Source organism: Schistocerca nitens, chromosome 4 (genome assembly GCF_023898315.1).
Source record: "Schistocerca nitens isolate TAMUIC-IGC-003100 chromosome 4, iqSchNite1.1, whole genome shotgun sequence".
Classification (NCBI taxonomy): domain Eukaryota; kingdom Metazoa; phylum Arthropoda; class Insecta; order Orthoptera; family Acrididae; genus Schistocerca; species Schistocerca nitens.
This window is the reverse complement of record NC_064617.1, coordinates 425,771,278-425,787,851: the sequence shown is the minus strand read 5'-3', so window position 1 is coordinate 425,787,851 and position 16,574 is coordinate 425,771,278. Positions and strand designations below refer to the sequence as shown.

At 43.4% G+C, this 16,574-nt stretch overlaps 1 protein-coding gene across 3 annotated transcripts in view; it reads right to left on the bottom strand.

Moving 5' to 3' along the window:
* Window positions 1-436: 436 nt before the first annotated feature.
* Window positions 437-16,574, bottom strand: part of LOC126253212 (enkurin) — a 102,096-nt gene continuing 85,958 nt past the window's right edge. For 2 of the 3 annotated variants that reach the window (XM_049954391.1, XM_049954392.1), the window contains 2 exons: window positions 14,060-14,200; window positions 437-660 (listed from right to left, as the gene is read on the bottom strand). In XM_049954391.1, the coding sequence (XP_049810348.1) occupies window positions 475-660; window positions 14,060-14,200 (327 nt within the window). In that variant the 3' untranslated portion in view covers window positions 437-474. The remainder of the gene's footprint in view (window positions 661-14,059; window positions 14,201-16,574) is intronic. The other variant, XM_049954393.1, reaches the window with a different exon arrangement.

Here is a 16,574-nt window from a genome sequence, read left to right as displayed (position 1 = left end):
TGAATAAAAACGTTATAGGTCCAAGCTACGCTTTGTTATGAAGCATTTCGCGGTGTCGCTAATCATTTCCAGAGGCTGTAACCAGAAATCAGTTGCTGCATCTCACGTGTAGCATGTTCGTTCAGTTACTCATCGAGTGACGTGTTCAGCATAACATTCGCTAAAAGCAAAAGCTGTTTCAGAGAGCTCAGCTCTATTCCCAGAGTGTCATATTCATAAACCTCTTCCCGTCTGCGAAACTTATACTGATGCATGCAAAGCAGGAGCTCTGTAAAAGCGGAATTAGGTAGAGAAAATCTTGGCAGGCTTATATTATGTTCCAGAGTTTTAGACTTTAAATTCTCGAGTCTTACGGATGAGCGACGGAAACAGGACATATATTCTCCCTGTTCAACACAGAATTTCATTAGTCTGACGCAAACCATTGAATGCAAGTAAGGCTGATGTATGTACTTCAGTCACACTTTTTATTGGTCACGATGAATTTTCGTCATCATATATGTAAATATATTCGTGTTTTTCTAAGAAGGTAATATCGTTTTCCAACTGTGTTAATTTCTTTTCCAGCATAATTTTTCTTCTGAGCATGGATGGAGTCTCAATGATAAGAGGCAGCCTTTGATAAGCGGTTTCGGCCTCTTCCCAGTTTTTCTTGAGACCCTGAAACAATAATAATACGTGGTCAGGAAAAAAATACTTGTTTACACAAATACATCTCATGTTCTCTGCATAAAGGGCCAATTATTCTCTATCTTGGTTGTTAACAACGGAAATAACAAGGTACTTCAAAAGTTATTAATTAACTCTAATGAGCAATTGCTATGTGACTAAGCAGCTTGGAGAAAAGTTATCACTTTACCACAGAATCACAAGAAAAAGTTGGGAAAGAAATTCACACAGAAATCTGTAATGGACGAATGCATTAGGGCTCTCTTCCTTATAAGAGAGCTGTGACTACAATATATCAGCGATCCTCATGTCAATGTACAATACATTTTACTGAGTAAATATTAACATAACTGAAAAACTGCAGGGACGGATTCCTGACTGGAAAAGGTCCTATGAACATGTGTCCGAAAACGCGTCTTTGCCACGGTAGATGATGCTGACGAATGACAGTTCCTCTGACCATGTCCCGTGTGTTCCTTGTGTCTTGCAGGTTGTGTGAATGGTGCAGCGTGCTGTACACAGCACAGTGGTTCAGTATTCATGTCGGGAACAAGCCGAGGTGGTGTTTTTTTTACGGCCAAACAGATGGAAACGGTCGGAAGCAGCACGGCTGTACTAAAACAAGTACCCTCACAGAGACGAACCACGTCACACAACATTTCAAGATATTTTTGGGCGTTTGTGTGATCACACAAAGGCCCAAAATGGGTTTGAAATGTTGTGTGATGTGGTCGGTGTCTGTGAGGGTACTTGTTTTAGTACATCCGTGCTGCTTCCGACCGTTTCCATCTGTTTGGCCGAAAGCAAACACCATCTCGGCTTGTTCCCCACATGAATACACGGCCTGCAACACAAAAAGAGCACACGGCACGTTCTCAGAAGAACGTCATTCGTCAGCGCCATCTACCATGGCAAAGATGAGTTTTCGGAGACATGTTCATAGAACCCTCTTCCCTCCACTTACAGTCAGGAATCCATCCCTGCAGTTTATCGATTTTATTACTGTTCATCCTGTAGACAGTACTTAGCATTAATATTACTTGAATAAAATCTTCTCTGTGTCCAAGCCCCGTTTTTTCAAATAAATTCCTCGAATTTTCAACAGCTGTCTCCACCCTCACAGTTAAGGTGAAGTCCTGCATTTTATTGTAATCGTCCCAGCTTTAAAACCAAGAAGATTCTGTTAAGTCGTGGCACTACGAAATATTCCGAGAACACTTTAACTTTCTTTTCCCCCTTTCTGTTTTCTTTCGGAATAATGGGAGGCACAAGCGATTGTCTGTATGTGTCTGTATCTCATATGAAGTCGTTTTGTCTGAATTTACGTTTTTTTTACAACAAATACATGACGGATGCGATTTAAATGCTTTAAACTACTGTTCTTCTTAATTTAACCAGCTACTTTAGTCAAGATAAACATTATCTGTCCTGTTCACGCTGCTCTTTTAGTCCCCTTAGCATCTACATTGTACTCATCTATTGGCAAAACAAGCCTATTATAAATTCAGTGCCCCGCATCTAAATCCGTTCGATCCACCACGTTCATCGTATCCAAGAGGGGTCGCAAGCTCTCAAACTGTTTAGAAATTGCCGCGCGGGATTAGCCGAGCGGTCAGGGCGCTGCAGTCATGGACTGTGCGATTGGTCAGGGCGGAGGTTCGAGTCCTCCCTCGGGCATGGGTGCGTGTGTGTTTGTCCTTAGGATAATTTAGGTTAAGTAGTGTGTACGCTTAGGGACTGATGACCTTAGCAGTTAAGTCCCATAAGATTTCACACACGTTAGAACATTTTTTTTTTTTTGTTTAGAAATTGTACCGTTAAAAAGTTTAGTATTCAGTCTCCTTCGAAAATAACTGGTTGGTTTTATGTCCACTTTTAACTTTATGCGACTACGCGTCGAGCATTATTTGACCCAAGAAGCTTGTAAAATTGACATTTCTTGCAAGTTGACTTGTGGTACGTACTACTCGAGGCAAAGTGCTGCTTAACGTTTTGTTTGATGTTGAGGAAGATATAGTTAAACGATATAGAAATCAACTGTTAGTATTTCCTGACGTTGACCCGATGCGAAAACGAACATTTCTAACACTACTTTATACTGAAGTGTTAGTCAGACTCTTAGGAAACCAACGAACAGCAATAACTGAAGGACACAACAAAGGGTCTTACTTGTAAATTTTTGGTAAATCGTAGAGTCTGGTACGAAATATTTCTAGTCGTCGGAAAAGTCAAGAACAATTTGCGTTTCTCAGTTGTTCGACCTTTGCTGCCCACGTCCAGTTCCTATTACATTACGTATGGATACATTTCCGTACTTTTTTTTACATTCACAGTGCCATATTTGCACCTGGTGGCTGAAATTGAAACTAATTCTTGTCTCATCGTAAATTGGTTCCGCAGTGGCGCATTAGAATATCTCCCAAGTTTTGCTGCCATAATTACAGTCCACAATGGACCTTTGCGAGTAGATGCACTTTAATTATAACCATCTTGTACAAAATACAATTATAACAATTAGAAGAATTCAGCAAGCTAAATAAAGATGTAGTTGCATCATATCTTAGTTTAGAACTGTGGCTAAAATATAGAATAATACTTGATCATGCACTTGATACATAGGTATCTAGTAGAACAGTTAATGATGGAAGTGACCCTCGATTGTATACAATCACTGTAAAGAAACACAGACTACTGTATAATAGCTGTAAAAAGAAGCATAGGGCTAGAGATAGGGAGATGCTGAAAAAAATGCATTTGGTTTTCAAGAGGGCAACGCGTTAAGCCTTCAACGATTATCGTGGCAGAACAATATCGAGGAATATCTCACAAAAACCACAGAAATTCTGGTCATAAGTAAAGGCTTTTAGTGGTACTACAGATACTCATGGACGAGACAGGTATTGCAATTGAGGGTGTCGAAACTAAAGCAGAAACGCTGAACTCGGTTTTCAAATGTACCACCACAAATGAAAATCTTGGGGCAATGCCCCAGTTTAATTCTCGCACTGCTGCAGAGATGAGTAATATAGATATTATTATCAGTGGTGTTAAGAAACACCTGTAATCGCTAAAATTGAGAAAGCTCCAGGCCCTGGTGGAATATCTGTGTGATTCTATGCCGAATTTGTGGCTGAGTTAGTCCTTCTTTTAACTATAATTCGCCTAGATTCCTCGAAATGTAAATAGTGCCAGTAGCTTCAAGAAATCATATGTGACGCCTATCTACAAGAAGGGTAGCAGAAGTGACCCACAAAACTTCCGTCCAATGTCCCTGAGTTCAAACGATACGAGATACCTCGAACAGAATGACCCCCATGTCAACCAGCTTGGGTTCCGGAAACATCGATCACGCGAAACCCAGTTCGCAATTTTCTCACTTGACTTCCTGGAAGCAATTATAAAGCCAGTCAGATGTAGTATTTGTTTATTTCCGATAATTATTTGATTCAGTTCCACATATAACCTAAGATAAGAGTACGATTGTTGGTTCAAATGGCTCTGAGCACTACGGGACTTAACATCTGAGGTCATCAGTCACCTAGAACTTAGAAAAAAATGGTTCAAATGGCTCTGAGCACTATGGGACTTAGCATCTGTGGTCATCAGTCCCCCAGAACTTAGAACTACTTAAACCTAACTAACCTAAGGACATCACACACATCCATGCCCGAGGCAGGATTCGAACCTGCGACCGTAGCAGTCGCGCGGTTCCCGACTGAGCGCCTAGAACCGCTAGACCACCGCGGCCGGCTAGAACATAGAAGTACTTGAACCTAACTAACCTAAGGATAACACACACATCCACGCCCGAGGCAGGATTCGAACCTGCGACCGTAGCGGGTTCCAGACTGAAGCGCCTAGAACCGCTCGGCCACTCCGACCGGCTACGATTGTTGGAAAAGCAAGTCAAATTTGTAACTGGATTGAGGACTTGTTGGTAGGGAGGACGCAGCAAGTTATCTTGGATGGGAAGTCATGGAGAAATGTAAAAGTAATTTTGGTTATTCTCCAGGAAAGTGTGTTGAGATCCTAACTATTCACGTTGTATATTAATGACCTTGCCGACAATACTAATAGTAAGGTCAGACTTTCCGCAGGTGATGCAGTTATGTACAATAAAGTACTGTCTGGGAAAAAATAAATAAACATTAAAACTAAAATAAAGAACTGTACGAATATTCAGTAAGATCTTGACAAAAGTTCAGAGCACTGCAAAATTGCTTTAAATGTTCAGAAATGTAGAGCCGTGCAATTCACAAAGTGAAAACACGTAGTATGTCATGACTAAAGCATGATCGAGTCACAGTTGAAATAGGTCACCTCACAGAAATAGCTGGGTGTAATACTCTGTAGGAATATGAAATGGAACGACGACATCAGCTCAGTCATAGGGAAAGCAGGCAACACACTTCGGTTAATTGATAGTATACTAAGAAAATGCAGTCTACAAAAGAGATTGCTTACGAATCTCTTGTTCGACCCATCCTAGGATATTGTTCAAAGGTGTGGGATCCGTACCAAATAGGATTAACAGGCGATTTGAACGCGTACGGAGGATTATTACAGGTTTATTTGACTCATGGAAAAATGTCACAGAGATGTCGAAACAACTGAAGTGTCAAACGCCGGAAGATACACTACTCAGCCAGAATATTATGACCACTGCCCATCGCGACGTTGGATGCCGGCTGGTGGCATTGTGGACACGTTCCGCTGTAACAAAAGTATGTAAACGAAGCAGACACAGACGGGGGATCACCCTAGCAAAGATATGAGTTGCAAATTGGAAATACACTGAGAAAAGCAACTTTGACAAAGGCCAGATTATTACTAAGCAAGGCCTGTGAACGAGTATGTCGAAAATGTCAAAGATGGTAGAATGTTCACATGCTACTATCATGAGTATCTATGGAAAAATATATGACAGTGAAATTGCCACTAGGGGCTAAATGATTAGACGTCCACGAATCTTCACAGAACGTGGGGTCCAATGGCTTTGCTCTGAAAAATAGGACAGATGGTGATCTGTGGCATCTCTGCCGAAAGAGCAAAAGCTGGTGCACGCAAAAGTGTTTCAGAGCACACCGTTCATCGTACATTGTTGAACATGGGCTTCCACAGCAGACCACCCCTACGTGTTCACATGTTGACCCTAGGACATCGTCAATTACTATTTCACTGGGCACGGGACCGTCGTAATTCGACCGTAGATCAATGGAAACATGTCGGCTCTTCGGATAAATGACATTTTTGCTGCACTGGGTCGATAGTCGTCTCCACAAACGCTGTCATAGAGGTGATCGGTGGTTCGAAACGTACAGCGCGCCTAGGATGCAGTCTAATGGTAGCAGTATTATGCTATGGGAGACATTCCTCTGTGCTTGCTTGAGACATGTGGTAGTAACCGAAGACACGCTGACAGCCGCGAACCCCCTGCATCCTATCATGCTTGATATCTTCCCCGACGGCAAAGTCATCTTTCAGCAGTATAATTGTCCGTGTCTCGAAGACAGTGGTTTGAGGAGCATTATAGTAAACTCGCATTGATGTCTCGGTGACAAAATTCACCTGATGTAACTCCTATGGAACCCACCTGGGTCGCGATCGGACTATCAACAAACTGTCGGGTCCCTGATACGTGAAATCAGTGATGTATTTTGTTCCAGAGCCGGGTAATTAAGCTATTAAGCAAGTGGTCAAAATGTTTTGGCTCATCAGTGTAGATGCTAACTATCCATAGATAGCCTGTTTACGACGTTTCAAGAATCACCTTTAAATGATGAATCTATGAATATACTACAATCCTCTATATATCGCCGGCCGGAGTGGCCGTGCGGTTCTAGGCGCTACAGTCTGGTAACGCGAGACCGGTACGGTCGCAGGTTCGAATCCTGCCTCGGGCATGGATGTGTGTGATGTCCTTAGGTTGGTTAGGTTTAAGTAGCTCTAAGTTCTAAGGGACTGATGACCTCAGTAGTTAAGTCCCATAGTGCTCAGAGCCATTTGAACCATTTTGAACACTATACATCGCTCCCGTAAGGATCGTGAAGACAAGATGTGGTCAATTACAGACTGCACAGAAGCGTTTAAAGAACCATTCTTCCCGCGCTCCGTACGTGAGTGGCACGGAAAAAAGCCCCAACAATAGAACGAAGGGATGTTACCTCTGTCATTCACCTCACAGTGATATATAGAATATGGATGTAGATGTATAGCAACAATGAGGTCGTCCTAGGAGCAAAAGACATAAAACGTCTGGCTAACTGAGTTGCAGCCTAATTCCCGACTTGCCGACGTCTCTAGAAACCCATGTGAATGACATACCAGTACCAACTACAGCGAGCGAGGGAACACATTCCCGGATCCGTTGTACTAAAGGATGGTACGTTTACATCGCAGGGAGTCTATGGAAACCCGGAGGGAAAGAGAGCATACGATAGATTTAGAGATTTCGTGTTGGGGGGTGTACGAAGGTAGCCTGATAAAAAGTGAACATCTCTGCAGTAAAAATCGAACACTGGTCTAAGGATTTATATCTGAAGATCTCTTCGCCGACGACTAAGACACATCGCGTACTGGGTGGCCATTCTTAGAGCCATCCGATTAATTAAAGGTACTCTTCTCAAACTGCGTAAGAAGCTCCAGAAGTGTCAAGCACATCATGGAAGTTCTGCACCGAGCCAGGAAGAGAAGAATTCTTAGGCTTCAGTACCACTGCACGAATGCAAGACGAAGCTTTCGAAGTAGGATACGAAAGCGAACTCCGAGTGACAACAAGGAAGCAGTGCGTAACTCATATTGGTTTCCATGAAAATGATCAAAAAAGAAAGCATAAGATGGGTGACTGGACCAGAGTATTTGCAGAGGAGGACATCGCCTCATAATACTAGAGGTGATTCAACAAGTGAATGCTATCCGTAATGGATGTAACTATATTCCGTGACTGCTCCTTTATAGGGGTAGACTAACAAGAAGGAGATTTTATTTAATGCACGGCTGGTTTCGGGCTTGTGCCTATCTTAAGATGATTTTCGTTAACTTACACGTTTCAGAGCTCATTGTTGTAGATCAAGTACAGCTCGAGTATCCATGTCGTTTCCACATAACATTTCTTACAAAAATATCTCGAGTTTTTACACATTAACTGTACACTAAGGCGACAAAAGTCATGGAGTAGCGATAGGTGCATATACAGATGCGGTAGTATCGCGTACTCGAGGTATGAAAGGGCGGTGAATTGACGGAGCAGTCGTTTGCCTCAGGTCATTCATGTGGAAATCTTTCCGACGTGATATAGCCGTCGTATACTTTGAACGCGAAATGGTAGGCGGAGCTACAAGCATGAGTCATTCCATTTCGAATATCGTTAGGGAATTCAGTATTCCGAGACCCACGGAGTCAAGAGTGTGCCGAGAACACCAAATGTCAGGCATTCCCTCACCACTGAAACACGGCGGCCAACGGCCTTCATTAACGACAGAAAGTTTCGCCGTTTGAGTAGAGTTGTCAATGCTAACAGACGCGCAACACTGCGTGAAATAACCGCAGACATCAATTTGGGACGTACGATGAAGGTATCCGTCATGACAGTGCGACGAAATATGGCGTTAATGGGCTATGACAGCTGGCGACCGACGGAGTGCCTTTGCTAACAGCTCGACGTCGCCTGCAGCGAATCTCCTGGGTTCGTGACCAAATAGGCTCGACGCTAGACGACTGGAAAACAGTGGCCTATTGCGAAGAGTCGCCATTTCAGTTGGAAAGAGCTGATTGTAGTGTTCGAGTGTGAAGCAGACCCCACGAAGCCATGGATCCAGGTTGTCAACAAGGAACTCTGCAAGCTGGTGGTGGCCCCATAATGATGTAGGCTCTATTTTCACGGAATGGCCTGAATCCTCGATTATGTTCGGCAACTTGAACACCATTTGCAGCCATTTGTGGACTTCACGTTCCCAAACAACAATGGAATTTTTATGGATGGCATTGCGCTATGTCACAGGGCCACAGTTGTTCGAGATTGGTTTGAAGAGCATTCTGGACATTTCGAACGAATCATTTGGCCACCCAGATCGCCCGACATTCATCCCATCGAACATTTATGGAACATAATCTAGATGTCAGTTCGTGCAACACTTTCACAGTTATGGGTGACTATAGAGGCCATCGCTCGATATTTCTGCATGGGACTTCAAACGACTTGCGTTAGAGACGATTTCTTTGGCAGCCTCGGAGCGCCTGGTTTCGTAGGCGTCGTAAAGAAAGATTCCTCCATGGGTAGATCAATGACAACTACAAAATCGCCATCGCAAAGAGAGAATGCTCGCCGACTAATGGTTTAACTGCCTTTCTTTGATTTTGTTCGGCTTTTTGTTGGGCGTTTTTCTTTAGTTATTGCAGGTGACGGCTTATTGGGCCTCTGAAGTTAGGAGTATTTTTGAGATCGCTCCATCGGAATCTCACGAGCAGTTTGGGAAATGAATGTCGACTCAGGCAGATGTCGTACCAAGGAAGGGGGGGGGGGGGGGGAGGGAGGGAACAGGTGTCCCAGTGGTTGTTCGCTAGCGATTGTTATACCTTAACAGCCATCCACCCCATAGGCACGTTACCCACACAGAGACTGAGATTCTTTTAATGGATCCACGCTGTTAAGCCAAGGAACCTCCCCATCCTTCGAAACGCACAACATTCCATTTTCGCATGTAACACTAGTCGCTAAGTATGCTCACGTATAAAAGGACTGGCAGTGGTGACCATGCCTCAGCCTGGAAACCCCAGGTTCACAATGCAGTGCTGCACTGCTGGTGCAGTTCCTTCAGGAAAAAAATCAGTCCTCCCATCCCTAATAGATACCGAGACCTGTCCTGCTACGCTACCGCCGCCACAGCTCTCAGCTTCACTGATCGCCCAAAACCTTCTGCTTCCTCCGGCAGGGCTTTCAGCTATGATCCGTTGCGGTGTGGCCAGTAGATGCAGCACATAAAACATTGAAAGATGAGTAAATTATAATCTGTGTGTTGCGTTATCATTAGCCATTAACAAACATATGGCCGCAGTTTTCAATTCGTAATGCGTCTGGTATGGGAATAGGCTACACGATTAAATATTCTAACATAAACTCATCCCTATCACCACTGAGGTGTTCACAGTATCTCAGCAGTATTTAGTATTTATCAAATAGAAAAGAACGTTCTCCCTTTGCTACCATTCCTGAAACTCTTGTCTTGTTACTGGGAACAGTATATGAGGTATTACGGGTTATCTATGTTATGTATCGCGAACAGCAGCAGGTCCAGCCTTATGATACAAGTTTATGCTATATTAATTCGCTATAATGATTCTCCCTGTACGCATATCAAATACCATAATAAGTTGAGTGAAGATTCTGTTAAAACGAATTAAGTTGCAAAACTTGCACACCGAGCGAACGGTCAAAATGCTAAGATTCTGCACTCTGATTCGCAAGGACAACGCTTCAAATGCAAGTCCAGCCATCCTCATTTGTGACGGGTCGATTCCGGCGCCAGTGGCCGCCACTTTGAATTCGCGCCGAGTGGCGCCTGCGGCGGCCGCAGCGACTCAGAGGGCGCTCAGTGATCGGTCGCTCCCGTGCTGCTGGCAGGTAGCGGGCAGAACCTCCAGGAGTGGAACGACAGAAACTTCTCGCTGCAACAGATACGGCTGATGAAGAGTGGCTGCAGTCCTTGCCTTGGTGATCCGTTGGACTGATCGAGGCACATGGTCTGTCAACTGGAGGTTCCAAGCCGTTGTTGAATCGAGTGGGCATCAAGATTTTTATGAAGGGGCAAGCTGGAGCTGCTCCATAACGCCAATCACCGAATTTTTCACTCTGAGCGACGTTAAAAAGCCACATAACAGGAAGGTGACGTTGGTCGAGATGATCATTTCTAACTCTTAGCCTATGTGGACTCGTGTGGCCTTTGTAGCTTGTAAAAGCGCATTTACTGCTCACACGACTGATGACTTGGTTGAAGTGAAGTACGTTACTGGTGCGCATCTTGGTTATTGTATTGAGTCCACCTGGTTTTCCATGTGTGTGCTTGTCTTGACAAGAACCACGTTTATTACATTATACTGAGTGTATCCTGTTATTCATATTATTGTTGTTGAACAATTCAGTATGCATCCACAAAAAACTGAAGGGCCATACAGAATAACCTGCACATCTACTCCACTCTTGTAGTAATCGATATATTATCTACAGCTTTACACACTGTAAAGCGCGAACGCCTTCTCCTAAAATAACGCGGCATAGCTAGTCTACGCACTACACGTGAACTTCATTTTCACAGCGATAAGGTGGGCTAGACTCAATTAGAAAGGCACACTGTATTCTTTCTTTATTTTAGTGAAAACTGATCAGCAGCACTTTGTTGTTTTTCTACACTCGCAGACAACATAGTAGTCTCTCTGTCAAACTCTATGAGTGGCGAATCCCTTGGTTGGCCCATACTACCACGACGATAATTCCACTTAGTGCCAACAATCGGTCCGCGTGAATGCATCACTAAAAATCTAATTGTTGCCAAAACGGCACACGGCAATTTAAAATTCGTTTTCCCTGTATTGGGGGATTCTGATATCATATCAATCCCGCGTCCGACCATCCGGATTTAGGTTTTCCGTGATTTCCCTAAATCGCTCCAGGCAAATGCCGGGATGGTTCCTTTGAAAGGGCACGGCCGAGTTCCTTCCCCATCCTTACCTAATCAAATGGTTCAAATGGCTCGGAGCACTATGCGACTTAACTTCTGTGGTCATCAGTCGCCTAGAACTTAGAACTAATTAAACCTAACTAACCTAAGGACATCACACACATCCATGCCCGAGGCAGGATTCGAACCTGCGACCGTAGCGGTCACGCGGTTCCAGACTGTAGCGCCTAGTACCGCACGGCCACATCGGCCGGCCCTTACCTAATCCAATGAGACCGATGACCTCGCTGTTTGGTCTCTTCCCCCAAATAACCCAACCCAACTCTGATATCATAAATATGGCCCACCATTCTCGGAAGCTACACAATAATTTTATTCGACGAGGGAGTCAGGTATGGCCAGCAGTTGTGAATGATAAATACACTACTGGCCATTAAAATTGCTATACCACGAAAATGACGTGCTACAGACGCGAAACTTAACCGACAGGAAGAAGATGCTGTGATATGCAAATGATTAGCTTTTCATAGCTTTCACACAAGGCTGGCGCCGGTGGCGACTCCTACAACGTGCTGACATGAGGAAAGTTTCCAACCGATTTTTCATACACAAACAGCAGTTGACCGGCGTTGCCTGGTGAAATGTTGTGATGCCTAGTGTAAGGAGGAGAAATGCATACCACGACGTTTCCGGCTTTGATAAAGGTCGGATAGTAGCCTATCGCGACTGCGGTTTATGGTATCGCGATATTGCTGCTCGCGTTGGTCGAGATCCAATGACTGTTAGCAGAATATGGAATCGGTGGGTTCAGGAGGGTAATACGGAAAGCCGCGCAGGATCCCAACGGCCTCGTATCACTAGCAGTCAAGATGACAGGCATCTTATCCGCATGGCTGTAACGGATGGTGCAGCCACTTCTCGATCCCTGAGTCAACAGATGGGGACGTTTGGAAGACAACAACCATCTGCACGAACAGTTCGACGACGTTTGCAGCAGCATGGACTGTCAGCTCGGAGACCATGGCTGCGGTTACCCTTGACGCTGCATCACAGACAGTTTCGCCTGCGATGGTGTACTCAACGACGAACCTGGGTGCAAGAATGGGAAAACGTCATTTTTTCGGATGAATCCAGGTTCTGTTTACAGCATCATGATGGTCGCATCCGCGTTTGGCGACATCGCGGTGAACGCACATTGGAAGCGTGAATTCGTCATCGCCATACTGGCATATCACCCGGCGTATTGGTATGGGATGCCATTGGTTACACGTCCCGGTCACCTCTTGTTCGCATTGACGGCACTTTGAACAGTGGACGTTACATTTCAGATGTGTTACGACGCGTGGCTCTACCCTTCATTCGATCCTTGCGAAACCCTACATTTCAGCAGGATAATGCACGACCGCATGTTACAGGTCCTGCACGGGCCTTTCTGGATACAAAAATGTTCGACTGCTGCTCTGGCCAGCACATTCTCACCAATTGAAAACGTCTGGTCAATGGTGACCTAGCAACTGACTCGTCACAATACGCCAGTCACTACTCTTGATGAACTGTGGTATCGTATTGAAGCTACATGGGCAGCTGTACCTGTACACGCCATCCAAGCTCTGTTTGACTCAATGCCCAGGCGTATCAAGGCCGTTATTACGGCCAGAGTTGGTTGTTCTGGGTACTGATTTCTCAGGATCTGTGCACCCCAATTGCGTGAAAATGTAATCACATGTCAGTTCCAGCATAACATATTTGTCCAATGAATACCCGTTTATCATCTGCATTTCTTCTGGGTGTAGCAATTTTAATGGCCAGTAGTGTATTTGATTATTACCGGATGGAGGAGGATAACGTATGTACGTCCGAAATCGGTAAACAATAAGTATGTACGTTTTGCAACTGTTGTCTGTAGCTGACACGTTGCGCGTAAAAAGCTTGCCGTTCACCCCAGGGTCTAAGTTGGTTGCAGTGGCAGATAGCTTTGTTGTTGTGGAGCGCTGTCTCGTTTATCTTCCGCTGGCAACTGACGGGCTTGTGTACCTTGTACCAATGAGTTGCTGTGGTGTAAGATTTGACACTGAAATAACACGAATTCATGAATACGCATCTTCAGCTGCAGTACTTATTTGTAGTAAGGAACATTAAATTAAATTAAGGCTCTTGTAATACAAAGCTACGAGTAGAAGAAAAACCCCATTCAAAACATTAGTAAGCGTTTGTGTGTCTCGTGTTGCATAACGAATTTAAATGTAAGTACAGTTACTGTTGTTAATCAATGAATCATCCGCCCATACAGGCAACACAACACTTCGTCAGATAATTACAGTGTCATCACTTTGGATTCGTTGATGTGGCAGGAATCTGAAACAGAACAGTCAACACGATGTGTCCCGAATGGTGCCGAATTTTAACAGTCAGTGCGTGGGGTCCGTTGACAAACTTACCGCACACTTAGTATAGCTAGACTGCCAGGGACTCATAAAATACTAATTCATGTAGGTTGCCAAATTATAATAAGATCGGAACATATTCGGCCCGAAGTGTCGCCCCGTAATGTCAGTGTAGGCTCTTGAGCAAAAACGTTTGACGACCATTGTTATACAGGGCTCTATGAAAAACATGTCCAACAAGAGACAACTGATACGAATGTACAGGCATTTTCACCCATCGATTTAGGGCGTAGTCGCGTAACAGAGGAACTGCGTTTACGCCATTCCACTCACCTCTATCAGTTCCGTCCGCTCCGCTTCTGACAAGGCTCTAGTAGCCGTCTCCGCTGGATCCTTTCCTTCCTCTTCCGCCTTTTGTTGCTTCTGACAATCTTTCACTCGTTTCTGCAGGTATTTCGGAACTTTTCCATAGCCCTAAAACCAATCATTATTAGTAGAACAAAGTATTCTTAGTTGCTGAACGTACAAATTGCACATTCGACGCAAGAGTGACACAATTCAGTACACTCAGAGGAACTTTTACCAGTCAGGATACCTTTGCACCACATAGCACTTTTGTTTCAATGGCTGCTGCTCCACCTACTTGCGTTATTTTGTACTAAAAGTAAGTTTTATTCTCTGTGATTTCTAGTTAGTATTTCAGTTTTCTGTCCAACTTCTTACAAGCTCTTAGGCTTGTGATTATCCTATAATTGTGGTGTCTATCGAGATAGTTTCTGGCGACAGTGATTTAAACTAACAATGCCATGTCTATACAAATATCTTGATATTTCAAAGTAAATCTGCAATACTGAATTAACACCGCTTGTTTTTTATTCTTAACTTCTGATTTTCTTCTCACATGACCTAAATGACCTAGATCATTAAACATACGAAAAATTCTTTGTTTTTAAGAGCAGTCCAAAGTTGTCCTGAATAACAGTGTGACTTTGCACCAGCATTAAAACTTAAATTTTACTCTAATAGGTCATAGCTAGTATTCATTTTCACTTTTTCAAGTTCTCAGTAACTAAATTATAAAAAGTGGTACAAAGTTATCCCGACTGACTGAACCTACGAATTGTTAGGAGTCATTTTTACAGATCTTGGAGTGCTGAAACTTGTTTAATTGTGATTGAACGTACAACTTAGCTGACACTAAGCTAGGCATATTGCTGCAATGAAACTAAGACTGACGCTCAATCGATAAATAAAAACACAAGACTGCAAGAACGTGAGTCTGAATTAAATGCTCGTTGACTACTACGGCACACTAACAGAAAATCATAAAATGGAGGCTGTCTACCAAAACTGCTTAACCGGAAAAGATAACACACATCCTACGCTCGATTGTCACACGGAGCGAACATTTTAAATACCGAAATAAATGAGCGCCGAATCGAAAAACAGCGTTAGATTCCATATTGCATACGCGGAGGCACTGGCGCATCAGTTCAGTATAGTCGCTAAAATCACAGTGCGTATCAAGTGACTGGCAAAAGTATCAGGTTGTTCTAATCTACAATAATATTCGTAGGCCTCACGCGCAAAACTGTATGTCTCACTCAGTCACATCAATTTGTTGTCGATTAGAGAACATATATTGTGCTGAGTTTTCTAGAGAATAACACCTAGACAGGGATCAACATGGTCCGCAGGTACCGACCGTGTGAAACTTAGGTTCCAACATGAGACCCAGGAAACAGCAGACAGCAGAGCTCAGATTAATTCCGTGCTGTATGTCTTCCAGAAATCAGGCAATCACAGCCTGACGCAAAGGTTGGCATCCAATTACGAACATAAATAAATGTGATGTAAGGCGCGCAAAATAGTTGGAAACATCCGATGATACTTGACAACACAATCGGCCAACAATCAATAGAATCGGTCACAACTTTTATGTATCTAGGAGCTTGTGTCCGGGATAATTTAATCTGAAATGACCACATGAATCTAATAGTTAGGAAGACAAATGACAGGCTTATTTATTAGGAGAACTCAAAGAAATTCAATTCAGGTGCGAAAGACGCCGCTTACTATCTTGTTTGGACAACTTTTAGTATTACTCGTAAGATAATATTACTCGTAAGTCTCGTATCCTTTGACAGACTGAATTAACAGATGAGATAGAAAAGGTTACAGGAGCACTGAACAAATCGTCAAGGTTTCTGAGCAACTGTGTTTGACGGAAATGCTCGAAGGTTTGCAGGAAGCTACACTACAAGAAAGGTGCTTTGCTCCACAAAATTCCTAGAGTCCAAGTTCCAGAACGATTCAAAGGACATATTACTTGTTACAACATAAATGAGTTGCCAGAAATCCTGGGAAGGTGTCCAGCGTGCGTCACCCAAATGTTGAGGCTAGATTCTGCGAATGTCGGAGCTAGTCTAGGCTAGGTATCTGAGCGGTCTATTACAGACAGTCGTTTGTAGATACGGTTCCACACTCACTGTGAATTTCTTCAGGGGAAGTCATTTTCCTGCGTAAACCGACCAAGCTGGTCAGAAAAAATTATCTTAAACTCTTCTTAAGAAAATGCAGATGTCGTTCATTAAAGTCAGTCTTACACAGCAGTTTTTATTTCAGTTAAATTTTATTACGTAAATATCTCATCAGGTTTAAACTATAAGATAAATGAACAAGTAATTCCATTCTTAGTGAACCTTGGTTTTTGAGGGAAAGTACTTGTTCCTGCATCTCTTAGAGTTTTTGCATAATTTAATTTTCATAATTTTATATCTCCAGAATCTATTATTTCTCCACCATGGAATTCAAACAACTATTCACATAGAAATGAAAAACAGTTTTT